At 41.1% G+C, this 27,527-nt stretch overlaps 1 protein-coding gene across 12 annotated transcripts in view; it reads right to left on the bottom strand.

The window, feature by feature from the left end:
* Positions 1 to 1,815: 1,815 nt before the first annotated feature.
* The window catches only part of LOC133126246 (disco-interacting protein 2 homolog C), a 166,015-nt gene continuing 140,303 nt past the window's right edge, over positions 1,816 to 27,527 (bottom strand). For 7 of the 12 annotated variants that reach the window (XM_061238246.1, XM_061238248.1, XM_061238251.1 and 4 more), the window contains exons 28-39: positions 27,196 to 27,307; positions 26,312 to 26,421; positions 23,713 to 23,843; positions 21,760 to 21,928; positions 20,027 to 20,197; positions 19,176 to 19,205; positions 13,569 to 13,630; positions 11,352 to 11,409; positions 10,585 to 10,659; positions 8,264 to 8,438; positions 7,367 to 7,490; positions 1,816 to 4,958 (exon numbers count right to left, since the gene is read on the bottom strand). In XM_061238246.1, coding sequence (XP_061094230.1) covers positions 4,706 to 4,958; positions 7,367 to 7,490; positions 8,264 to 8,438; positions 10,585 to 10,659; positions 11,352 to 11,409; positions 13,569 to 13,630; positions 19,176 to 19,205; positions 20,027 to 20,197; positions 21,760 to 21,928; positions 23,713 to 23,843; positions 26,312 to 26,421; positions 27,196 to 27,307 — 1,470 coding nt within the window. In that variant the 3' untranslated portion in view covers positions 1,816 to 4,705. The remainder of the gene's footprint in view (positions 4,959 to 7,366; positions 7,491 to 8,263; positions 8,439 to 10,584; positions 10,660 to 11,351; positions 11,410 to 13,568; positions 13,631 to 19,175; positions 19,206 to 20,026; positions 20,198 to 21,759; positions 21,929 to 23,712; positions 23,844 to 26,311; positions 26,422 to 27,195; positions 27,308 to 27,527) is intronic. The other 5 variants (XM_061238249.1, XM_061238250.1, XM_061238253.1 and 2 more) reach the window with 1 other exon arrangement.

The raw sequence follows: 27,527 nt of genomic DNA, 5'->3' as shown, positions 1-27,527 counted from the left end.
CATGTACGGCTGCCAATGGAACTGGTTCCCTTGTATTTATTGATGATGTGACTGCTGACAAAAGCAGCAGGATGAATTCTGAAGTGTTTCGGGCAATATTATCTGCTCAGTTCTGCTTCAGAACTCATTGGACGGCGCTTCACAGTGCAGATGGACAACATACTGCGAAAGTAACCAAAGAGTTTTTTAAGGCAAAGAAGTGGAATGTTATGCAATGGCCAAGTCAATCACCTGACCTGAATCCGATTGAACATGCATTTCACTTGCTGAAGACAAAACTGAAGGGAAAATGCCCCAAGAACAAGCAGGAACTGAAGACAGTTGCAGTAGAGGCCTGGCAGAGCATCACCAGGGATGAAACCCAGTGTCTGGTGATGTCTATGCGTTCCAGACTTCAGGCTGTAATTGACTGCAAAGGATTTGCAACCAAGTATTAAAAAGTGAAAGTTTGATTGTTAGTTTGTCCCATTACTTTTCGTCCCTTAAAAAGTGGGAGGCACATATAAAAACTGTTGTAATTCCTACACCGTTCACCTGTTTGGATGTAAATACTCTCAAATTAAAGCTGAAAGTCAGTGCAGTTAAAGCATATCTTGTTTGTTTCATTTAAAATCCATTGTGGTGGTGTATAGAGCCAAAAAGATGAGAATTGTGTTGATGTCCCAATATTTATGGACCTGACTCTATGTTGCATAGCATAGCATGTAATCTGTTGATTTATAATACTTCCTTATTATAATAGGTGACTTAAAACAATGCATATGCTTATGTCACACCTACAATCATGCCCACTTCCATTTTATCTGAACACAAATACAAATAAAATAAATCATTTTGCTGGCTTTACAAATAGATACAAATACAAATAGGGACCACACTGAACACCCCAATGTGTGCAATTTACTAACCGATGTACCACACACCCCACCCTTTGAAGGATTTGGGTCAGGGTTAAAATTAAGATCTCCTCATAACATTTTCTTGAATGAAAAGGACCATTTGTGGTCTCCAAATGGCAAGCAACATTATATAAAATGTGATGAAATCCAGCTTCATTTTAACTAACATAAGAGATTATGTTACCAGCATGTGGGATTCATTACTTGTCGTGTCTAATTACATCCAGCAGAATAGCATAATTGACTAATGTCATCCCAGGTAACAATGTTTGTTTCCAAGAACATGGAAAGGGAAATGTTCCCAACAATTAAATTTGGCGCAAGCAATGTTAAGGAAAATTAAGCAACTATTGGTATTATAGATGGCAGCTAAAGTTTATCCAGTGACACATCTGGAATTTCAATACTCGAATTTGGATTTTGCTTCTTCCATAATAATTTTACATGAATAAATGATTCATCATGGGAAATTACCCCATGAAATTGGACTAATAACTTCTGGGGAAAATAACTTGTTCCGATAACAATTTTTTTAAATGTTCTGGTCATAATAGTATTACAGCTGGATCTGAATCGAACTGGAATATATATTCCAAAAAGTTTTAGAAACTTTAAGAATACAAGCAAAATTATGACCAACTGTTATTAATTAGCCCTATCCCAATTTTGGACGAGTAGGTAAACTCTCACAAAATGGCAAAATCATATTACAGATCACTGTTGTTGGATACGGTTAGTGGTTTTGGTTGGTATTTGTTTGGTTTGGGTTTAAATGCCTTTTGGGCTAATCTGTAGTTTTCCCCTTCATTGATGGCGTTTTTGTTTGTTTATTCTTCCCCCATGTAAAAAATTAATTGCTTCATGGGTTAATTAGTGTGAATTTAGGCATCTCTGGGCCAAACAGGCTCCTATGAAATGTTCTTTTTTAAATACCTTTAATTATGTATACAAAAACAGAAGTTTCAAACACACCTGAACCATACAAATTTTTTTCAGTAACCAACAATATTTACAGACGCCATGCAGACACTCTTACAAGAGGCCTATCATTTCCAAGTGAAAGATGGAAATTACGTCATAGAAATGTCTAAAAATTATGTGCACAGTTTTTTTTCTTTAAAAAGGAAAATCTTTCTTTTTATTTGGGAATGACATCATTATTATCATCAAATCTTCCAAGCACATACTTGTAAGACTTTTTTCCTCTTTAAAAAAAAAACGAGAAAGAAATTGTGTTGTCACTAAAACACCTTGTAAACCAGTTCCCATAAATAAACATTAGATTGATAATATAAAAAAGAACCATTTGACCCTTTCACAATACAGGTGCATCATCGTAAATCCTTTTGATCTGTTCACACTGGTACTCCACTCTTCAGGTATTGTACTTCCCTGTGTACATGGACACACCCTTGGGCTCCTCCATTCTGCTTCATCATAAGAAAAGCAAAAAGCACATGCTTGATTTCATATGGAAAAAAAGAATTTATCAACACGGTGTAGTTGAGCTAACTGTGATGATGACATTTTAACTATTTTGATTGAGTAGTGAATTCATCTGGGAAATTCTCTTTTTGGGAGGGGGGAGGCACTCCCAAAAATAAGCATGCTCATGGGTTCTCTCAACATTGTTCTTAATTTGGATGCATTGTGTTGAGGTCTATAGTGGTTTTCAATCTAAGAAAGCTTCCACGTGGTTTTATGTTGTCTGGGCTATTCTAAAGAACACAGGACAACTGATGTGCATTTGGGCACATATGTGACCGTTGAAGATCAAAGCAAAAAATACAAATTTAAAAAATGAATCCATTGGAAGGACATGTTGGGGGTGATGGGTGAGGGGGGTGACTTCACTACTTGCTGTTTGTATGGTACTGTACGCTACACTGCATCTATTAATGCCCTGTAAGTGGCGATACAGGCATCTGCCAAATACATATATACTACCAATAATATATCCTTAATGAATCAACTTTTCAAACAGTAATTTAGCGCAAAGCAAATATGCAAAAATGGATTGAGAAAAGCCTAAAGACTCAACACATAAAATATGCCAAAAATTATGGACCACAAAATTCAAAGTATACTGTACAATCAACACAGTTCATCATTGATATTGTCATGGTTACTGGCATATGCATTTAATCATGAATTCAGGTAATGAAAACCGCTGCTGTGTGACCAGTAAGTCAGCCGTTGGTTATCCTTGTCCAAGGGCCAAAACAATAAAACCTTAACATTCAAATCAAGTAGTGCATATTGTCATGATAGTAAAGAGTACAGAGCTGTTATTTCTAGGTTTTGTTTTTTTTTAAGTTGTCAAATAAATGTCAACAACTTTGCAACTAAAATTGTGCACATATGTTAACGGTTCTCAGTGATGCCCTTCTGCCAACTTGTCCTTTCCAAACAAATAGCAAGCATGATAAAATCTCCAGAATGAATTTTTCAATTTAGTTTTATATTATTTCTTAATAGCTTTTTCTTCCCCTCCAGCTTATATGTGTATTCTGTCAGTGGATTTTATATTATGGGTGCTCTTGGGGATCTTTCACTGGGAGTGCGACTTCAAACAATGCACTTTACACTTGATTTCAAGACCCCATGCATGTAAGAAGTTCTGCATTTCTAAAACATTTCAATGGTGAATCTTAGGTCTTTTTATATATATTTATATATATCTATATATTTATATATTTATAGTTTTTATAAACTTGTAGTGATCCTATTCACCCAAGATAATTACAATATTTTATATTAGCAAATTTTTAAAGAGTAAAACATTTAGCAAATGCCTTCTCTCATATATTTCTGAACAGAATAAAATAAATAAAATTAAAAAAAGCTTTTGTACATAATTACATGGCATGAAGAAACGTAGTGTTATACTTTCTATACTATACAGCTGTACTGAGCACATGGAGTGTAAAGATGTCTGTTTTTTAACGCACATCTCCTCCTACCGACTGGTGACTACTAACAGCTAAATTGGCAGCCAATCCTTCGATGGCAATTTAATATTCAATCGACATTAAATAACAAAATAAAATCAAGCACTTTTTTTCTTCAGTGATATGGAAGGGAGGTTTTGGTGAGTTATCAACTGACTTTGTGATAACAAGCAAAGTATTTTTTGAAGAGGGGAAGGAACTATTGGTTCATATAGTTAATGGGTGACAGCACTTGACAGCTGCACATGCTACAGGATCCGAGAAGCCTCAGCGTCAGCATTTCGTACCTCCCCATCAAGCCATACGTGCTGCTGCTGACATACCTTCATCTGTGTTCAATCGTATTCCAACGAAAAACAGCAAACGGTAAACAACGTAAAGTACAATTTGCCACAGTATGTAAATATAAAAAAATACCCTTGCCTCTTAGAGGGTGGATTATAAAAAAACAAAGCAACTTCAGCACACAAGGATGAAAATATAGAACCACACTTGTTATAAAAGACGTTTTCCAAAGAAGCGAGAAGCAGGTGGTAAGAGCGGGCTCCAGCCAAGCCCCTGCGATTAATGAAAGCAGCGGCTGGCATCTACTGTCCTCCGGTAGAAGTGAATTCTCTGCGTCGATTTTGATGCAGTTTCCAATGTAGCACTGACACACACGCACGCACACACACACACACATACACACTAATCTCTCAGTTCTCGTTCTCGTTCTCCTTCCTTTCGCTTAATTTCCGTGTGCATCCTCCATTTTGGACATTACATGTTATTTGCTCTACATACACACAGTACAGCGTGGTCCTTCAAGAGGCCATTACGAGTGGGACAGGGCGGCAGGACCGGGGGGGTTGGGGGCTACATGTTATAGGCCACGTAAATGGGGTCTAGCTGGTCGGCCAGGAAGCCATCCCGTAAGTGCATCCTCTGCTTCTCCCCACGTGAGTTGATGGGGATGACCCCGATGTCCACCACCACAACCACTCCCACGATCAGGTAGTGCTCTTCCAGGACCACGTTGGTCACCAGCGGAACCAGGTCCAGGGCCTCCTGCTCCGAGCCGTCCAGCTCCACCACCACCACCAGCAGGTTAGTCCAAGTAAACACCGCACTGTAAAAGAAGACCAAAAGAGGGATGTGAGGGCTCAGTACACCTGCATTGGCATACCCTGGTGTAGAATCCAGCTATGACCAGCTAGAAATGACCAGCTACCAGCTGTTTCAAAAGATAGTTTGAGGTGGTCAAACCATATTGAGTATGGAGCTTGTCTGAACTGGTCAACCAGGTACCAGCTGTTTCAAAACAGCTTGAGCTGTTTTTTTCAAGGTATTTATACACACTCATTTCCACTAGGTGGCAAAAAAAATTTGCAACACTAAGAAATTAACAATACTGTATGTATGTATTACAGAAATACATTTATAAGGAAATCTGAGTGATATAGAAAGTTATACAAAGTATAAACGTATAAAATGTAAGTGCATATTATGAAATTAATTATCAAATAAAGGAATGTTTCTTGCCCCTTTTCCACATTTCCCATATGTTTTCGTGAAAAAACATAGTTTTGGAGACCAGACAGACTCCTCCTGGTGAAAGATCTTGTGATGCGTGACCCCCTGTTGCCGATCTGTCATGTAGTGTGCAATCCACAACGACTTCAAGATGCCCGATTACAAGATAGAAAGTTGTGCAGTGTGAACAGTACAGCGATCAGACGACTTTGAAAGTCATGTAGTGTGTAGAGGGCATTAGGGTAATTCCATGTCAACTCATCGTCACAGATTTAAATGAGATTTGACATGTTCATTTGGCCTTATAAGAAACACCTGGAAATGAACTCGTCTTGGATTGTTAATCTGGGAGATATGGGCTAACAAAGTTTAATTTCGCCTCACAGCAAGGAGGTCCTGGGTTCGAATCCCCGTTGGCCGGGGCCTCTCTGTGTGGAGTTTGCATGTTCTCCCCGTGTCTGCGTGGGTTTCGTCTGGGTACTCCGGTTTCCTCCCACAGTCCAAAGACATGCAGGTTAGGCTGATCGGAGAGTCTAAATTGCCCATAGGTGTGAGTGTGTGAGTGAATGGTGTGTGTGCCCTGCGATGGACTGGCGACCTGTCCAGGGTGTATTCCTGCCTTTCGCCCAATGTACGCTGGGATAGGCTCCAGCCCCCCTGCGACCCTGTTCAGGATAAGCGGGTTCAGATAATGGATGGCTGGATGGACTTGCCCATCTCCATTACTGTAGGCTGTACAGAAAAGGTTCTTATAGCACGTCTGCCAAATGACTAAAATGTAATGTAAAATGTAAAATGGTGAAATTTGGTGTGCAGCCTCCATCAAAAACAATAAGCATACATTAAAATAGGGGTGAATCAGGCCGAGAGTCTTGGGGTGACCCTTGATAACCACCTCACAGTCGCTCCACATATATCCACCACTGCCAGAACCTGCAGGCTCATATACGCCGTATCCATTATCCAGAAAACCACCCAGCTCCCAGTCCAGGCGCTCGTCATCTCCCATCTGGATTACTGCAACTCCCACCTAGCCGGTCTCCCAGCTTGTGCCATCAAGCTCCAGCTGGTCCAGAATGCTGCAGCCCGCCTGATCACCAGTCAGCCCAGGTCGGCTCATGTCACCCCACTCCTCATTGGCCTCCACTGGCTTCCAATTGCCGCACGCATCCGCTTCAAGGCACTAGTGCTGGCATTCCAGGCTGCTAAGGGGACTGCCCCACTTTACATACAATCTTTAATTGCTCCCTACTCCCCAGCTAGACCACTGGTCTGCCGGCTCTGGTCGCCTCATGGTTCCCTCACTACGAGCACCTGGCGGTCGAGCTGCACATTCACGCCTGTTTTCCGTTCTGGTTCCTCAGTGGTGGAATGACTTGCCTACCACTGCCAGGACAGCAGAATCCCTCCCCCTATTCCGATGCAGACACACCTTTTCAGACTATACTTTAGTCTTCCCTCCTGATCCCCCCCCCCCCCTCCCTCGTCTAACCCTAACCCTTAATAAAAAAATTGCACTTAAGATGACTATTGTCTTTTTGTTTAGAACAGCTCTTCATGCGTGTTTTGCTATTTATGGATTTGATGCTTTTACCTTGTGGAAGAACCTATGCACTTGCAAATCGCTTTGGATTAAAAGCGTCTGCCAAATGACAAAAATGTAAAATGAAATGAACCAAATTACCAGACAACCTGAAAGTTTATATGCACCGTCTTGGCCACAGGTCACATGAATCCTCAAAAAAGATGGCAACCATCAGCCAAACAGATTTTAACACGCATTAGATGTACTTAACAAGGTCCAATCATCTTGGATTGTGTACTACTGCTTGGCTTATGTATGAAAATATTTGCCTATGTAGACGAAGGTGATTTAAAAACTTTAAGATTTATACAACACCAATCATTCCAAAGGTGCTTGTATTTATTCATTCATAATTTTTGAATCCATGCTCTGTGTGTGCTATATTATGCTACACAGGAAAACATGCAGGCAGTACACACCATTCTGTGATGCTCTTGTGGGTCCTGATCACTGAGGTCTCGATGTCGATGGGATGGTACCTCATGCCCCTCAGCTCCATGGCCTCATCCAGCGCACCCACCACATAAAGGGCGTCGTGCCTCTCTGGAGAAACACATAGCACGGAGTCAACTGCAATCTATCCTACAAGCCCTCACTGTGTGTGCTGGCTTTGGATTAATGCAGTGATCTCCAACCCTGGTCCTGGAGAGCTACAGGGTATGTCTTGTTAGTCTCCACTTAATTAATCGTTTAGAGCAGTTGATTACACGGTTATCCCTGGTTACCTGGGTCTCAACAGGGTGTTGATTTTAAGGTGAAAACAAAAACAGCTCTCCAGGACCAGGGTTGGAGACCACTGGGCTAATGGATTCTGCGAGCTCGTCAGGGGATAATTTCCCATAGTTTCTGCATGCATCCTCCTTTTCAAGGCCCTGGGTAATTGTGCCAAGGGAACTTCCATCTACTGGCTGCCCAGTGGTAGAATTGACCACCCACAGAGGTTGGGGCAGCCATTTCACTGCCTTCTGATTGGCCTCTTCGGCCGGAATCTTGACACCTGCCCTACCAGTGTTATCTTACCTTCGGATTCTTATAGCACGCTTATATAGATTTGTAGGGATGTTGGCAGAATCTGTAGTTCTCAGTTGGCTCAAGTTAGCTTCACATGGTGGTGCTGCTTTAATGGTGTAGCAGTCTGGGAATGTTTGTTAGCTTGAGCAATATTGCTTACATTATTCCACCGGATGCCCTTATGTTGTCTTACACTTACATACGCTCTGTTCGATGAATGTAATGTTATTTATGAATGCCATTTTAAAGTTCTCGGCATCTTAATGATGGTTGTCACCATATACAAAATTGCACCCCCAACTCACCTCCACAGGCATCCGTCAGTTCTGTCCTCCGGAGGAACCCCAAGTACCCTGTGCGGGCCCAGATGGTCTGGGTATCCCCGAAACTGAGGCGTGAGCTGAAATGATCTGACTGCAGTGACTCATCGCCATAGATGGTAAAGTAACCGCTGGCATTATGGCCGCTGTGGACCCAGATCTGCACGTGTGTGGAGAGGGCGAGAGGTGGAAAACGGATTCAGTGTGTGAGCTGCAAGACATTTTCCATCATAACACATGGCATTCTTACTCTGCCACAACCCCACGATATATTCTGTTTCTGTTATACAGTCAGGTTCATAAATATTGGGACATCGACACAATTCTCATGTTTTTGGCTCTATACACCACCACAATGGATTTTAAATGAAACGAACAAGATATGCTTTAACTGCACTGACTTTCAGCTTTAATTTGAGGGTATTTACATCCAAACAGGTGAACGGTGTAGGAATTACAACAGTTTGTATATGTGCCTCCCACTTTTTAAGGGACGAAAAGTAATGGGACAAACTAACAATCAAACTTTCACTTTTTAATACTTGGTTGCAAATCCTTTGCAGTCAATTACAGCCTGAAGTCTGGAACGCATAGACATCACCAGACACTGGGTTTCATCCCTGGTGATGCTCTGCCAGGCCTCTACTGCAACTGTCTTCAGTTCCTGCTTGTTCTTGGGGCATTTTCCCTTCAGTTTTGTCTTCAGCAAGTGAAATGCATGTTCAATCGGATTCAGGTCAGGTGATTGACTTGGCCATTGCATAACATTCCACTTCTTTGCCTTAAAAAACTCTTTGGTTACTTTCGCAGTATGTTGTCCATCTGCACTGTGAAGTGCCGTCCAATGAGTTCTGAAGCATTTGGCTGAATATGAGCAGATAATATTGCCCGAAACACTTCAGAATTCATCCTGCTGCTTTTGTCAGCAGTCACATCATCAATAAATACAAGGGAACCAGTTCCATTGGCAGCCATACATGCCCACGCCATGACACTACCACCACCATGCTTCACTGATGTGGTGGTATGTTTTGGATCATGAGCAGTTCCTTTCCTTCTCCATACTCTTCTCTTCCCATCATTCTGGTACAAGTTGATCTTTGTCTCATCTGTCCATAGGATGTTGTTCCAGAACTGTAAAGGCTTTTTTAGATGTTGTTTGGCAAACTCTAATCTGGTCTTCCTGTTTTTGAGGCTCACCAATGGTTTACATCTTGTGGTGAACCCTCTGTATTCACTCTAGTGAAGTCTTCTCTTGATTGTTGACTTTGACACACATACACCTACCTCCTGGAGAGTGTTCTTGATCTGGCCAACTGTTGTGAAGGGGTTTTTCTTCACCAGGGAAATAATTCTTCTGTCATCCACCACAGTTGCTTTCCGTGGTCTTCCGGGTCATTTGGTCTTGCTGAGCTTCTTTCTTTTTAAGAATGTTCCAAACAGTTGATTTGGCCACACCTAATGTTTTTGCTATCTCTCTGATGGGTTTGTTTAGATTTTTCAGCCTAATGATGGCTTGCTTCACTGATAGTGACAGCTCTTTGGATCTCATATTGAGAGTTGACAGCAACAGATTCCAAATGCAAATAGCACACTTGAAATGAATTCTAGACCTTTTATCTGCTCCTTGTAAATGAGATCATGAGGGAATAACACACACCTGGCCATGGGACAGCTGAGCAGCCAATTGTCCCATTACTTTTGGTCCCTTAAAAAGTGGGAGGCACATATAGAAACTGTTGTAATTCCTACACCGTTCACCTGATTTGGATGTAAATACCCTCAAATTAAAGCTGAAAGTCTGCAGTTAAAGCATATCTTGTTCGTTTCATTTCAAATCCATTGTGGTGGTATATAGAGCCAAAAAGAGGAGAATTGTGTCAATGTCCCAATATTTATGGACCCGACTGTATATTACATTTCTTAAAAACCTGGCATGAGTTACAAGCATTCCCCATGCTAGTAATGCTAGATAATACTGTGCTTTTATTTTCATATGTTTTAATGGGGGAGAAGTGTAAGCCCATGGGCAGGAGGCCTCCATGATTCATTTTCTTTTATTACGCTGTTGGTTGCCATGGGCAACACAGCATTTTGGGGCGGATGCCTACCTTCTGAGGGGACCGGCTAAAAGAGAGCTGACTCTCTCTTTCTCGGAGCACAGGGCTAATTGTTTGACTAATTTTTATCCACATGGATCAATTAATCTATTTCATAATACAGGAATGTGTAAACATATAGCTTATAGGTAAATAAGTGCCCTGTCTGCAGAATGTGTAACAGCACGGTGTAATCTGTAAGCCCACCTCTCCCAGGTGCGAGTCTCCCAGAGGACCCTTGGTTTCAGGGTTGGCGATGATGATTCTGACGCCAGGTAAAATCTGTGGGAGAGACACCGTAAGACAGAGCTACTGCTCACCCCCCCCTTTCCTGTTGCCAAAGTAACTTCACCACAGAAAACAGAGGTAATGATTTCCCTGGTGCATTAAGAATGATTGGCCAATAAAATTACTTCACTACTGTAGGAGTGTTAATACCCTACTAATGCCGGATGAAAGTAAAATTATTGTGATTTATGACATGCAAAAAGCACTCAAAAGTAAACCAAAAACAAAGCACTGAGACACATCCTATAAGCCTTGTACACAGTTCTGTGGTTGGCAAATCAGTTCCAGATTACATTAAATGGATTTCATACCGGAGTAAAATTACACTTTCACTACAGTGGTCGGTGCAGTGCCACTGCTGTGTGTGTATGTGTGTGTGTAGGTACTTCAAGCAAAAGTTTTGCCTGTAATCGCAAAATTAAATCACCACAGTTGCAACTGTAAGTGCAAACAGTTTAAATAATTATTTTATCATACATGATATTAAGTTCTCCATTCAAATGCAGACATGCAATTTTTTGAATATCACATGACAATGTAGTTACTTACCACTGTAATAATAAGGCTATTAGGGCCATTTAAGAAAAACAGTGACTGATAAATTCTTATGCATGCAAGTACTAAAAACATCTTAATTTTATGTTATTTCTGAGTGTTCTCCACCTGTTAGGGGCTCACAGACTCACCTTTCCTGACTCCATGAGGGGCAGACTGTGAGGGGACCCTCGCTCCACCAACCGAACCCTGGAGCCAAAGGAAGCACACAGCGCAATGCAGACACATCATTACTGCAGTCATCACATCTGTGGCAGGGCAATGTTTGGTAACGGTATATTCTAGCCTCGTTTAGGAAAATAAAAAGAACATGTTGCCCTTGGCTAGGAGCAATTTTGCCATTAGTTGACTAGTCACACATTTGTCTATGGATCCTTTGATTTGAAAGGGGATTTGTTCAGCGATGTGGCTATGGCTCCATTGTGCTTCTAGGCCCACCAGGCACAACCACAAGCATCTGTATCCACAGAAAATTATAATATTTTAGGTTGGGAAACAAATCTATTATTCTTGAAAAGGGCATAGCATTAAGTAGTAAGCATTCTATTTTGGGTATGTAATTTTCAAGCTTGTGTTAAAAAGGGGCTGAAGACAAGGGGATAATTGTACTTAAACAGCAGGGTTTGCGAAGTTGTAGACAAGCAAATACTTTGCAATTTACTTTACTTGTAATGAAACTCCCACCTCTCAGGCCGACACCTTTTCTTTGTTTTTCAAGGCATGTTTAATTAAATATGAAAACAACTCAAGTCTAAATACATTTGACTGAATCTAGGGGATATACATTCCTGTAGGACAGGACTAACCCACTCAACAATATTGGGTAGCTTTTTCCTCAAACAGCCAAAACATATTACAATCAAATGAATACCTCAGTCAATTTCGGTGCTGATAAAAACCCAGGTGTTTCAGTGCAAGTTCAGTGTAACAGGACCTGCCTGAGGTTCTCACTGAAGACACTCTCCTTAGCTCTCAGCAGGACTGGCTTTTTAAAACATATGACTGTACTGAACAGACGAACAAGAGTGCCAAAAGGGCTGTCATCAGGAAGAATTTCCATATCTATTCCCACTTCCATTTAATGTGGGCCAAATAAAGAATTAATTACAGTCAGCCAACTGCCCCCAAACCACAGCCCTACCTCAACAAATCTCTAACCATGACACACAGGACACAGAGAACAATATACCTACATTACATTACATTACCGAACAGACTGAATAGAAACAATTTTAAAAACTACAATTTAGTTTTTTAGGCGACCTTCACCTTAGCACAACCCTGAATTACCACTGTACTCCTAGCTAGTGCAAAATGTTGCTACTAATTTTTTACAATGTTGCAGGGAGGTCATGCAAGGTTGTGGTTGTTGTAATGTTCTTACCATAATTATTTCATTACTACCCCCAAGCAAAACACATTGCAGCTACATTGTAAATATGTACTTTTTTCACCACAGGTAAACGATTTAAGGATATCTTTGCTACACAATAATATCACATTTTCACAATGTTTGTGACAGAGTCTGTACACCGTAGGTTTAGGTTGAATACTCTTTCCAAGGATGCAACATCAGTGCCTCTTTAATATGAACAATATCCTTCCAGCAAAGAGCACAAATCCTTTAAAAGCCCATAAAAGATTCTCACAGCTTGGGGAAATGCTGCTTGCAGTCTCATGGAGAAACAAACAAAAACAGCATGGACACAAAAAAACAATACTGAAAAAGGAATGGAATGTTGGTGCAAAAATACTCTGGTGTACAGCTCATAACTTTACAGCTCAAAATTTTTAAATGTCTCGACATTAAAAAAGGGGAACCGAAGGACTGCACTGCACGTGAAGACCCTCCATTTTATTCTCCACGCCACAGAGAAGGGAAACGAGTATCATTTTAATGAAGTCAGTGAATCTGCATTTATTTGTCTGAGCACAACAACCACAACACATTTTCTGTGGCCACAGTTTTCCCATTGCTGCTAACATCAGAGCATGAGTTTTCCATGCTTTGACTCACAGCAGTGGTCCTGAATATTAAAATGTAATGTACAAATGGTATTGTTTATGACAATTTCACCCCCTGTTCAGCACAATCAGCATTCTGTCTTCAGCGCTTTTGAACACTTACTTGTGGATTGACTCGATTGTATTCAACTAATTTTGATTGACTGGCAGCACTGCCCTGTGGTTTGGACTGCTGACAGTTATCAATCACCAATCTTCTGGATTTGCTGATATGTCTTAACCACCATGGTTCAGACTGATGCAAAAACAAATTAAATTCCCTATAGTCCATTTCAATTGAAATTGAAATGGTTCACCTTTTGATTGACACAGCTTTTACTCACCTGTCATGTCTCAGGGCACTCATGTCCACATATACAGTGGTTGGGTCGGGTCCAGATGTGCCCTGAAAGTAACAAAATTCTAGTTAGCACAAGTTTGCGAGCAAAGAGTAGTGCCCCACTGGTCAAAATAGGGAGCTTCATCATTCTCAGGCACGCTGATGCTTGCCAATTCTTCATTCTTTTAGAAACTCCAAAATGCAGGCAGCCAATCACTGACTCATACCACATAAACCCATTAAATTACTTTGATATCCATAGGCAAACAATATGATTGGTTAAAATAATGCAGTCGGTGAAGTCATGGTAGTTCCTGTATATTCTGGAGCCTTACCCTCCCATTACAAGCTCTGTCAAATGAACCAAATCAAGGCACACAAGTCCCATTAGAAAAAAATCTAATTCTGCTTGTGGAATACAAATCTACAGATGTGAAGCTGGAAGCATTGGACGATAAATGCAAACTGAAACAAAAGAAAATGAGGATTTGACTATACCAGAGCCAAGCGTGACATCATCTAGACATTTAAATGTAAAAGGAGAATTTACAACGACACAAATACAGCATGTGGGGTGGGGGGTGGAGGTGTGTAATCAGGTGGAGGTGAGGCCTTCACAATAGCCTCCTGGACTCGGAGTCCATAAGAATCGAGTGCACTCAGAATAGGGTTGTGAAGACCAAAGACTGGTCTCAGAGCTACCACTGCTTAGTTTCTTAGCTTTTTTTGACAATGGAAGTAGTCATCAATATCCTAATTGATAGTCCAGTTCCAAAAACATAAATACAGTGCAGAATGGTATCTCTCCCCCATATACCACCCCCCTCAATATAAAAAAATACCATGGTGGGCCAAGATTACTTGGTGTGTAAATGAGCAAAATCCTACCTTGATTGAATGAGAGTATGAAACCTCATAACTTCTCTACATGAGTCCCTCGGGTTTCAGTCCATTCTTTTTCTTTCTCTATAGCAAGTCTCTTGGTTTTGTCATTTACATCCATGGCCTGTCTGTATCACTGCTTATAACACACATTTTCTCTGCTTCCCACCCTTCAGTAGAAGGTGGTACACATCTCAACTTGTCTACAAGACATGAGGTAAATGGTGGACCTTTGCCTGAAGATCCCCCTGGCTGGCCCCCACAGTCTGGTGCTGTATCCAGACCATGCGGGTTGCCAGTGCCAGGAATGTAAATATTTTAAAACCTTCAGATTGTCAGAGATGGTTTTTAACTTTAACCAGTGGCTAATGTTTTGACATCTATTTTTGTTTGTTCAGCCATAATTGTCACATAATTAAAAGAAGATTTGGCTATGTACAATGGGCTCCAGAATTATTGGAATAATTATTGATAAATATGCACAAAAAGTGCTGTAAACTAAACAATAATAAAATTATTGACATAAAATATATATATGTGTGAAGTAGTGCACTTTATTAATCATTCAATGGAATGAACCAAAGTCTTAAATAAAATAAATAAATAAATAAAAAACAGGTTCCATAATTATTAGCACCCTTGGTTTAATACTTTGTGCAAACACCCCTGGCTGAAAGCCATGAGTTTTTTCCTAAAAAAGGTTAGAGAACACATTTGGAGGGATTTTTGACCATTCCTCCATGCAGAACGTTTCAGAAACAATGATATCCCTCATTTGGAAACATCAGTTGGAAACATCTATTTTCCACTGTGCAGTCCACACAATGCTACCAGAGAGATACTGAGTTGTGGAGAGGCGTAACTCACCAATCACAGCTGGAAGCCTGTGGATTCTGAGGCTGGGAGTGAGTGCACTTTTTAAATTTTCTTTTTAATTATGTATTTAGAGAAATAAACAAAGATTTCAATGACAGAAATTGCAAAATAATAGTGAGGGAAATTTTTTTGTTTCTTTACAATACTGACTTTACAATAATCAAGAAATATGGAGCCTGTCCCTTCCCTCCCTTATCTCTTATCATTTTCCTATATTCACAATTATAGATTTCCAAAAAACTACAGTACTGTATTACCATCTGAAAGGGAGATGCCCAATAAGGGTTGGGAAAAATAATTCAGTAATTCACAGATAGAAAGGTGGTAGTCTAAGTGAACTATTGTCAAGTTTCATTAAACAGTAAAATTTTTCAATACAACAAATAATCAAGCTTAAGGGGCTTAGCCATTTGTCTCTATTAAATCTGGACTTAAGGGCCATTGTCTACTTTTTTTCTTATGAAGATTTATCTCAAATTATCTTTCATTTTCCATTCCTTCATATTCTGGAAAAAAATTCTGAAGGAACGATAATGGCAAAATTCTAACAGGCGAAATTTGTTGGCATTGCACACAACTAATTAACCCCCCCCCCCCCCCAAGAATAAAGTAAAAGTAACGCCTTGCCATTGCCACATGAGATCACACACACCCAGCGCCAGGCGAACCCATCACCAGAGAAGAACACACAAGTGCAGAATTGACTCCCCCTTCAGGATAGAACAATGACACTAGAAAACCCCGACAGAGAACTCCAGCCAACGAAAGGGGCATGCTAGTCAGGATTTCTCCATTTAGAAACATCTACTTAAATTAATTATTCTCAGCTCAGTTCATGATTCATATTTCTTTTTTTTTTTGTTTCAGATTTTTCCCTTTTTCTCCCAATTTGGTAGCTAATTGTACCCCGTCTGATCCAATTAGAGTTAGTGTTAGATACACCGCCCACACCCCGTCCCTCAGCGGCCCGAAGGACAGCAACACTCCTTCTTCAAGCCGTCTCATCTCATCTCGTAACATGTACTTCATAAATGGAGGAATCCCCATAGTAGCCAAAGAAAGCATTAGGTTTTATTTATAGGTTTTATTATTCACGCAAAATGCTTGAGCAATGAACCACAGTTCACTCAGATTGACGCATCAATCTGAGTGCCTCCCTAAACACAGTGGTGGCACACCCAGCTACACCAACAGGCTCTGGGAACCATTATGATATAATACATTTGTATAACACTGTAGATGTAGATCAGTTCTTGTGGAGCAGAGATGGAGAATACAACACTGCAGCTTTTTTGTCCAAATTTCTGACCCCAGAAATTCACAACCGCATCATACCCTGGGTTCTCCCCAGAATTTTTAAACGGAGTGGTGTTCAGGGGCCTCATTTATAAACGTTGCGTAGGCACAAAAGAATGCGTACGCCACTTTCTAAGCAAACTTTGGCATTTATAAAAAACGAACTTGACCGGAAAATGTGCGGTCCTCCACGGAAACTCTGACCCATGCGTATGCACATTAACTGGAGAAATGAGAAACTGTGCCTTTAATGCTCGTGACGTAAGACCAGGAAAACGGGAAGTGAAACAGGATTTAAAAAGGTATAAAGATTTGCCGGGAGTTGTGGCTGGGTATGGCTGCTGTAAGGACGTGCTTCGCCCCTGTTATACTTTAAAGTGTTGTGTTGTTGAATCTCGCTATACGGGTTCTCTCCCTTCCTAAGTGCAACACAACATTTGGCGACGAGAGAAGTCGAAAATGATATACAACAGATACCACTGTGTAAAATAAATCGAAATTGATGGTTGTTGATTGTACTCTTAAAGGGTTCTGATTTTCTGCATGTTTACACTAGGACTCTCAGGTCCTATTTGCACTTGTTCTTGTGTTTAATTTGCACTTTGTTGTACGTTGCTCTGGATAAGAGCGTCTGCTAAATGCCATGCAATGTAATGTAATGTAATGTAATGAAATATTACCTCTCACGTATCATATACGAAGAGTTAATTTGCAAAAACGGATAAAAGCCTCTCTTACAACGAATAAACAAACAGCTGTTTGATTGATGCTCCCTGGAGTGCCCCAAAAATATGATTTAGGATGATAAATATAAACGGAGATGTTGTAAAATAATCCCTCAAATATGTAGACGAATTGTTAAACAATACTTAATGTTATTAAATGTATTCTCATAAATAATATGGTGAACAGTCGAACAAATTGCGCTGCACTGATGCCGTTTACAATGCGTCAGTCGGGCAGATACGAGCATAGTTTCATATATTGTTATCATATTCATATATTATGTTTTATAATGTGTTTATTGTTATTAATTTTTGTTCGTTTTATCTCTTAATTTTGTAACTGTGTTTTCAATGGTGCTAGACAAATAACGTGTATTATTATTATTATCATCGTCATCATCACATTCGTTGTGCAGAACTGTTCGTCATTTACAATCAATCAGGATAATTCCCACACCTGTAGCTTTTCAGAGGCAATCAAATGGCTGAAATCCCTTTTCTTGGCCTTCTTTTCAGCGTTTGCCATTGTCGTCTTCGTGTAATGCATATTCATTAGGGGTGTTTCACTGCCTATTTATAGGCAACTGTGGGCGGGACATGAAGCTGGCAAAGTTGCGCCACATTTAGAGTTGATTGTGATTTATAAAGGAAAACTGGCGTGGGACGTGCGTATGCACTGTTTTATAAATCAGAATATTTTTTTGCGTACGCACGTCCTAGGTTTCATGCTTACACAACCTTTTGACGTGAATCCTAAGCACAGTTTTATAAATGAGGCCCCAGGAGTTTAGAGGTCATTCCCTGCATTCTGGGTTATTAAACACACCCGCAAATCTGCATTCAGACCATAAAAGTTAAGAACAAAAAATGATTTAGGCCAGTGATCAAAGTAGTGATCAAAGTATTCAAATCTTACATTTTATTTTCTCTGAACAAATTATAAAAAAACAAAAAATAAATATATTTTTGAAAATAAAACTGAATGATTAATTTCTCACTTCAAGTATTATGACTAAATGTATAAACTTTTAAAAAGTACTAGAAGAAATTATATGAAATATGTGAGAAGTCCAGACTAGGCCTAATAGGTAACCAGCAGGGATATAACGGTACACAAAACTTGGTTCAGGAGGTACTTCTGTTTTGACTTCACAGATGAGTACAATTTAGGTACAGCAGGAAAAAATGTGAAACAAAAAACTTCTTTTTATTTACAGTATTATGAAAATGTAAATGATGGCCAACTGCCTGTAATTTCTTGCTGACCAAAATTTGAATTTGAATTTCCAAGCAAAAGAAAAGTTCTTGACAAAGCAGTGATACTTTTCTGCTTAGACGTGCGTTGCTGCTTCTGGTTTCACAGAAGCAAAGTCTCTCCCCTGATTTCACTTGGGTAGAGAGGCAGGATTATATGCAGGTGACACAGGCCACTATTTTCACCGCCACGATTACATTCTTTGGGGAGAACCCTGCATACCACGATCGGATTAGCACCCTTCTCCCCATTTTTCTCTCTCTTTATTTTTTCATCTCTTGATTTTCATTAAAGCTTTCATTTATTGCTACTCTCATTCCTTTATTCTTCCTTTACTCATTCATTGAAGTGGGACTAATGCAAGTAGATGTTGTGTATACACACATCTGAAGCCCAACCAGTTCAGTAGCTCCACTTTGTTGTTTTTTTTTACACTAAGCTGGTAACAATTATCTTAATTGTTTTCTAATAAATGTGAGCTTGGAAAATCCTGCACTAGGCTTCTGCTGCCCCCCTGTGGCTGGAGGTGGAAACGAGGGGGGTGGAGGTTAATTAGGGAACAGGGAACATACCCTACCTGTTCGGGAGGTTTCCCAAGCCTGTGTGGCTACAGCAGCAGAAACAGGATGGAAAAAATGGGAGGGGAGGAGAGGGCAGGGGTGCCAAGACAAGGGTACGCATGAGAAACCAGGGTGGGTGCAAAAAAATAAAAAATTAATAAAACAAAACAAAACAAAAAATGTCAAATACGTAAATGGCAAAAAAACAAAAAAACATCAAAGTAATATGAAGTACAAAATTATAAATAAGCTTTTTTCTTGGCAAAATGTTCAAAATTAAAGGCAAATAAACTAACATTACAAAACATATGAGAAAGACATCTGCAAATGCAGTTCCTGAAGTTCCTGCATTTTAATCATGGTATCAGCAGTCCAATCAAAATGCTGCATCATGCTGAGCCATTTGTAAAAAAAAATAAAAAAATAAAATGATGAATCTTTATTGCCACACTCACCCAGTAATAAACCTTTCATTTCACGTCTACACACAGGGAATAGGAGTTTAAATCAGCGGCACCGGAAACAATTAAGAATTAAATTTAAAAGTCTTAAATGAAAGTGTGAAACAAGTGTGAAAGTACTGAATCCTGCTGTTGGGGGATGGTTTGAACACTCGCACCTACAAGTAGAGTACTGAGGCAGCAGAAATTCTGTGATGCTGACTGGCCTGGCTGTTGGATTTTCCTGAGAAACACACTGCAGGGGGGGGGTGTTGCTATAGATGTGGCAACCCCACAAACTGCTTCAAAAAATACACTCCCAGCTGTGAAACACCATCTAACACACACACGCATGCGCGCGGACACATACACCTTCATACAATACAAACACGCATGCACGCAGGCAGACACACAGCAGGGGGACTGACCTGCAGACAGATAGCCAGGTTGACCCTGCAGCCGAAGGAGGTGCTGACGGCCCGGGGGTGGAGGCCCAGGTCCTTGAAGAGCTTGGCAAAAGACTGAGTGAGCGCTATCCGGGGGCGCTCCTCCGCCACCACCACGCAGGTCCTGACCCGGGACAGATCCAGGCCACGGGCCTGAGGGAGAGAGAGAACTCAGCACCAGCACAGAAACATAGCAGCTCGTCCCAAAACTTTGCTCGCACTTCTCCGCATGCCCTGTCAACAGAACCAATTGGAATTAGGACAGTAGCTCTGCTCCCACGATTTATAGTGGCCCACAACATAAGTGTCCTGTAGATCTACACACTGACCATTACTCATGTTTACCAAGTTAGCCGACCGCGTCTGTCAGCCAAAGTGGAACCGAACAAATGAACATAAGAATGACGATGACAGTGATGATACAGCTCATCTAGGCTCGTTGCCCAACGTCTAGAATGGAGATTTGCAACTATGGGGCCAAAAATTGATAGCTTCAGTGGTCATAAAATATCTCCATAGGTAAAACTTTGGTGACTACATATGAAAAACAAACTCTGCCTATTAAAGACATTGAAATTATCAAGTCTTTTGAATCAGAAATAGGAGAGTGACAGAAGCTGCTTTGATTTTAATTAGGGTCACTGAAATTGCTAGGCTCCCTGTTAGTGCATCTGTCCAGGCATTCCTGTGTACAGAAATCTCAGATACACAGATGGAAACGCTGTGGATCCATCTGCAAGGGCTGTCCCCACAACACTGTTTCACCTTCAGCTGCAAACAAAGCAAAGGGCAGAGGAATGGGAGACAATATGCAAATGTAGCTGCAGAGCATGGAGTGTAATCTGTATCTTTCTGAGATTTCTGCAAAGGCATAAACAAAATTGTGCAACAATTTAGTTGCCTTCATAGCGCATTTATTTTGCTGGAGTTGCTGCATGCTGATCTTTGTAGGTGCAGAAAGTTTGTGGGTATAGGTTAAAGGACCGTTGTGGGTGTATGTTAGGTGTTATAGGGAGTAGGTTAAAGGATCATTGTGGGTATAGGTTAGGCTGGTGTAGATGCAAGGAGTTATGGCGTGGAGGTTAAAGGAGTTTGGATGTGTAGGATAAAGGACTTGTGGGTGCAGTTAAAGGACTTAAGGGTAGTACAATGTATGTTAAATGAGTTTAGGTGTTGCGTTGGCAGGTGGCTAAGGCATCTGCCCTTGAAGCAGGCTTCAGTTTGGCCAGCACACGTGGAGTGGCATAATTGGCTCACCACTCCGAGGGGGGAGGAGGGACTCGGCAGGGTGATCGCCTCGGAATCATTGCCTGGAGCATCAAGACGATGCAACTTGTAGAAAGGTATAGTTAAGGAATTTAGGGTGTGTAGGTTAAAGGAGTTTGGGTGTGTAGGTTGAAGGACTTGGCGGTGTAGTTAAAGGGGTGAGGGTTAGTTTTGGCTAGGGAATGTAGGATGAAGTCAGAAGGGTATAGAAGGGCGGCCTGTAGCGTAGTGGTTAAGGTAAATGACTGGGACACGCAAGGTCAGAGGTTCTAATCCTGGTGTAGCCACAATAAGGTCCGCACAGCCCTTAACCCTGCCTTGCTCCAAGGGAGGATTGTCTCCTGCTTAGTCTAATCAACTGTACGTCGCTCTGGATAAGTGCCAATGCCAAATGCCAATAATGTAAATGAAAGGACTTAGGGTTGTGTAGGTACAAAGCATTCCTCTACCTTGAGTGATTCGGTCTGCAGACCCAGACCCTTGGTGCAGAGCTCCATGACGGAGTAGGAGCAGAAGGTGTCCCGCACCCTGTACTGACTGACAGCCAGCAGCCACAACGCTGGGTTGACCTCCAGCTCCGAGGGCGGAATCAGGATGGACTGGTGCCCTGAGTACACACTTTACAAGAGGGAGAGAGGGGTCAAGGAACACACTCTTGCTGCAGGTATAGACTTTTCAATTGGAAGACAGAGGTCAGATTACACTGTGCTCCAGAAGCCAGACACTGTTCTATTGCATATTCATATTGTAGCTAGTGAATGAGCAAACAAAAGGGAAAAGAGAAAGTTTCCTGCCCATACTGGGGTGGTGAAAAAAATCCAGAAAAATAGAGAGCCGACTGAAACCCACTGCTTCTAATCCACGTGGTATGAATGCATGTTATTTAAATCTTTTACACAAATGTACAGCTGAGGACAGTTTTACAGAACAAATATTTAAGCAATGTGCAGGACAGGTTTGGAAAACCTAGGGGGCTTATGCTAGAACCTCACCTAAAAGTATATACATTATTTAAATTTAAGAATACAAAGTGAGACATTACAATAGAAGACCAAATAAAAGGAAATTATGTATAAAATAAAAAGAAAAAAGCATGAAATCTGTTGAAAAAAAAAGAGATATAAGAGAAAGTTTGACACAAAACAAAGAAGAATCAGTACATTGGAGAAACAAAAATAACTAAATGCTTGCAAGTTGAAAATAACATGTTGAAACTACTAACAACAGGGACTTATATCTGTGTTTGAAAACTGTTAGGGAAAGGGACAAATACAACACAAGAATTAAGTCTGGTGATGAATTAAGAATTCTCTGGTGATGCTCTGCCAGGCCTGCATTGCAGCCATCTTTAGCTCATACTTGTTTCAGGGGCTAGTCTCTAAGTTTTTTCTTCACCATATGAAAAGCATGCTCAATTGGGTTCAGATCGAATGATTTACTTGGCCACTCAGGAATTGACCATCTTTTAGCTTTGAAAAACTCCTTTGTTGCTTTAGCAATATGTTTGGGATCATTGCCTTGCTGTAGAATGAACGGCCGACCAATGACATTTGAGGCATTCCCTTGAAGTTGAGCAGATAGGATGTATCTATTCACTTCAGAATTCATATACACTTCAGTAGTTTTATCATCAATGAATAGAAGTGAGTCAATACCTTCAGCAGCCATACATGCCCAGGCCAAACACCCCCATCACTGTGTTCTCCTCTCCTCTTTTCTCTCTTCCTTTGCTCTTGCCATCAATCTGATGTTAAATCTGTTCTAATCTCATGTTAATTTTCATCTCATCTTTCCACAAAACCTTTTTCCAGAACTGTGGTGGCTCTTTTAAGTACTTCTTTGCAACCTGTAACCTGGCCACCCTATTTTTTTGTGGCTAACCAGTGGTTTGCATCTTGCAGACAGTGGTCATTGACAAATCCACATGACTCCTCCTGAAGAGTGCTTATGATCTGTCGGACAGGTGTTTCAGGATTTTTCTTTCTTATGGAGAAAATTTGTCTGTAATCTTCCTTGGCCTTCCAGCCCCTTTGCGATAAGTCAGCTCACCAGTGCTCGCTCTCTTCTTAATTATGTTCCAAACAGTTGGTTTTGGTTAGCCTAAGGTTTAGCCAATGAATCTAACCACTTTATTCATGTTGCTTTATTCTCATAATTTATTCTTTGACTTTCATGGGCACAACTTTGGTCCACATGTTGATAAACAGCAATAATATTTTCCAAAGGTGATCGAAAAACTAGAGGAATAATGGGTCAAACAATATGGAGGGCACTGTACACCTGAAGTAGACAACTGATTATTTTGAAAAAGAAAAAAAGACAATTTGTAATAGGCCTGCTGAAACATGTTTATAGACTGCACTGCTTTCAGTTTACCAGACTATGTGACACAATGCACTCACCTGCAAAGGCACCAAAGCACAAAGCCCAGGCCGCAGTAGGGGTCCAGACAAATGGCCACCTCGCGGGAGGGGTAGAGCTCGCACTGCAGCTTGATTGAACGGCAGAAGGCACTAGTGGCGTTGTGAGACATCTGATGGAGAGAGAGAACATAGAAGATCCGGTCATTGTTTTAAAAACTTTTTTTTCCCCCATTTTAATTTTAATAATCACCAGTTTTCAGTCATCCTTAATTTCATAACCACTGATATTCTCTCATGACTTCCTAGCTGTACACTGTCGGTATCAGCTGTCTTTTACAATTGTTACATGTTACATTGTGCGAAGTAGCCCGACAATATCCCGTCTCTCATTGCTGTCACACTGTGAGATAAGATCCAAGCATTCTACATTAAGAGCAGGGATTCCACCATACGATTATTGTCGACGTCATCTGACATCCACATTTGAGGATGGTGGAGCCAATAGCGGTAAACTAATTGTGGCTTTTTTTTGTCTGGAAAAAGTCATTCTAAACACGGTTTCCTTTCTCACTTTCCTTTTGGATACTGGCTACATTGATGGGAGACTTAACATTGGCTATTTTTTTTTGGGATGCGAAACAGTTAGCGGTAGAAAAAGCAATATCATTTTAAAGGCACACTTAATTAGCCTAGGCTACTTTATCCACATACACTCACCGAACACTTTATTAGGTATTTATTCTACTACTGTAGCTGATCCACTTATTTATGATGCGTAATGTGTTCAGAGATGCGTTTCTGCATACCACTGTTGTAATATGTGGTTATTTGCGTTACTGTCACCTTCCTGTCCGCTTTGACCAGTCTGGCCATTCTTCTCTGACGTCTCATTAACAAGGAGTTTCTGTCTGCAGAACTGCTGACAGTTACTACTGTTGCTCAAGCAAACATACCTTCTAGATGCACCTCACCTACACAGAAACCCTTGCTCAGCCCACCAAGGAATACTCTTAATTTCAATGATTACATGGATGTTTGTGGCGACATTTTAGATTTCAAAAAACACTTGTGAACAACAACAAAGCTGAGTTTAAGAACAAAGCACCATTGCTCACAGAATGGACACCACTCATCTTTTCCCTGATAAGCAAGCAGCATCTGTTCAGTGGTTCTTATGCTTTTCTGAGGCTACAAGGCAAACTCACATTTCAACATTACAAAACTAATTCAGAAACATAATTAAAAATGGCATAACATGCACAATGTTGCGAGCAGACAAAATGTACCCGCACACAGCTCTAAAGTAATGGAACATAAATGATTAATCTGAAGGCCATGTGAGACCTCCACCCCTCATGAACAAGAACGCATAAAATTCATTCAGAATGCACCATATCCAGCCAACAGATATTTTCAAGTGCATAATTACAGAACTCACAGAACAGCCATTTTAAGCCCTTCGGCTAAGGGAGTTTATGGAGGCACAGAATTTCTTTCTTCCACTTGATGACATAATGAAGATGTCATCTAATGATCTTTTTTGCTGGGTTTTGAAGTACCTAAAGCCAGATCTTGGTTTTCGCTGTTCGTTTCCACTGTCATGTTGTACACAATGTGCTCTGCACTAATTCACAGTCTCCTTGGGCTTCTGCTTCATGTTACAGCCACCAGGGAGGCGTGTAACTCAAGATACTTCTTGAATATTTGCTTACAAAGGGAATTGTATGCGACTAAACTCTCCAGTGTGATACCAGCCCTCCAACGGCTGCAGGGGAAGGAAATGTTTTACAGGTTCGCCCTTTCATTCATTAATTTTTGCAATGACATTCAGAAAGGCTCTGCCTCAGCATTTTTCAATTAACATGAGGCTAAAGATTCAAAGATTTTGTCTTATTACCTTTACCAGTGAAACTATGATCAATTGCATGCATAAGATAACCTTTAGATTTATGTTTTTCAAGATTAACCACACCATGTCTGTGTGTGCGCATATGTGTGTGGGTAATTCTTGTAGCTTAACAACTCTGTGGAAAGAAAAACCTGCATGGAAACATAGAAGTGTGACAGCAATACAGACACCCTCTATTTTTATAACTTAAAAAAAAGAAATGTTTTGCCCTTTTAGAGATGGAAATGCTAAACACCACTTGTAGTTGCAACTATGTGTTTGTTCGCATGCATTTGTGTGTCTGCGCGTGTGTCTATGTATGTGTGTGCGTGAGCGTGCATGTGTGTGGATGTATGTACTGTTTGTGTACGAGTGGCTGTATGTATGTGCACGCATGCGTCTGTGCATGTGCGTGTGTGCGCATGTGTGTCTATGTATGTGTGTGTGTGTGTGACCGGCTGTGTGTGTGAGCGGCTGTGTGTGTGAGCGGCTGTGTGTGTGAGCGGCTGTGTGTGTGAGAGGCTGTGTGTGTGAGAGGCTGTGTGTGTGAGAGGCTGTGTGTGAGAGGCTGTGTGTGTGAGCGGCTGTGTGTGTGAGCGGCTGTGTGTGTGAGAGGCTGTGTGTGTGAGAGGCTGTGTGTGTGAGAGGCTGTGTGTGTGAGCGGCTGTGTGTGTGAGAGCGGCTGTGTGCGTGAGCGGCTGTGTGTGTGAGAGGCTGTGTGTGTGAGAGTAAAGTGCTGGATGAACACACCTTGACTCCTGCGAGCATGCCGGTGGTGGACACACTGAAGTCCAGGTAGGCTAGAGTGTCAGGGTTGGACGGCTTGTACAGCTGAGTTGGCCTCTTCTTTGGCAAATCATCTGAGGAAGGAGATGCACATACTGTACAGCATAAACCAGAATGATCCTCCCTTTCATAGAGATGCCTTAAAAAGACTGTCCTCACTGTCTGTAAGGAGACACACAAACACGCAAACAGGGCGTAAGAGCAGTCTGGCAGTCGGAGGGTTGCCGGTTCGATCCTGCCCAGGGTGTGTTGAAGTGTCCCTTAGCAAGACAGCTAACCCCCAAATGCTCCTGACGGTTGGTGCCTTGCATGGCAACCAATCGCCGTTGGTGTGTGGCGAATGAAGCTATATAAATGCAGACATTTACCATTTACCATTTTGAGCGGCCCTCGCTTTCACAGACATGACCCTGAAAAGCCTGTACAGACTGAGTAAACTGAGATTAGGCTCTATGGAATGATAGCAGGATGTGGCTTTTACTTGAAAAGCTCTGAACACCTTCAAGCGCTGACTGAAGACACACCTTTTCATGCTGCATCTTTCCCCTCCCCTCCCTACAGGACCTTCTTGTAATTTCTAATTAGCCATGTATGCTGTCTATTGTAATTATCATAATTGGGTATAATCGTTTTATTATTCTCAGTGTTATATTTGCCAAAAGTGTTTTATTGCTGCTTCTTGGTCAGATTGTCATCGGATTAATCTTCTAAGGTTAACGCTGTTAGGTATGTGGTTACTTCTACCACTAGGAACTGGTTAGGAATTTCCCTCTAGGGTTTTCAGCGCACTTGTCCCTCGTTATGGTTTTGTATTTTATTGTACGTGGCTCTGGACGTGGGGAGCTCACCTGTGTCCAGCACCGGGGGCCATGTCCTGATGTCCACAGCAGCCAGCGCTTCTTTTGACCTCAGCAGCTTACAGATCATCTGTGTAGTCATCACACAGGCCGAGCGACTCACCTGCACAAAACACAGAAACACAGCACACTGACCCAAACATGCATAAAAAATACATTACATTACATTATTGGTATTTGGCAGACGCTCTTATCCAGAGCGACATACAGTTGAACAAGTAGACACACGCACGCACATACGCTCACACTTCATCACCAATAAATGTAATCAGTTTGACTGGGGAGGCGGGGGGGATTCATTAGAATTTGACAATCATAATGCA

This window comes from Conger conger, chromosome 4, assembly GCF_963514075.1.
Source record: "Conger conger chromosome 4, fConCon1.1, whole genome shotgun sequence".
Lineage (NCBI taxonomy): Eukaryota > Metazoa > Chordata > Actinopteri > Anguilliformes > Congridae > Conger > Conger conger.
Note: the sequence above shows the minus strand (reverse complement) of the source record. Positions and strands in the feature narration are given on the sequence as shown.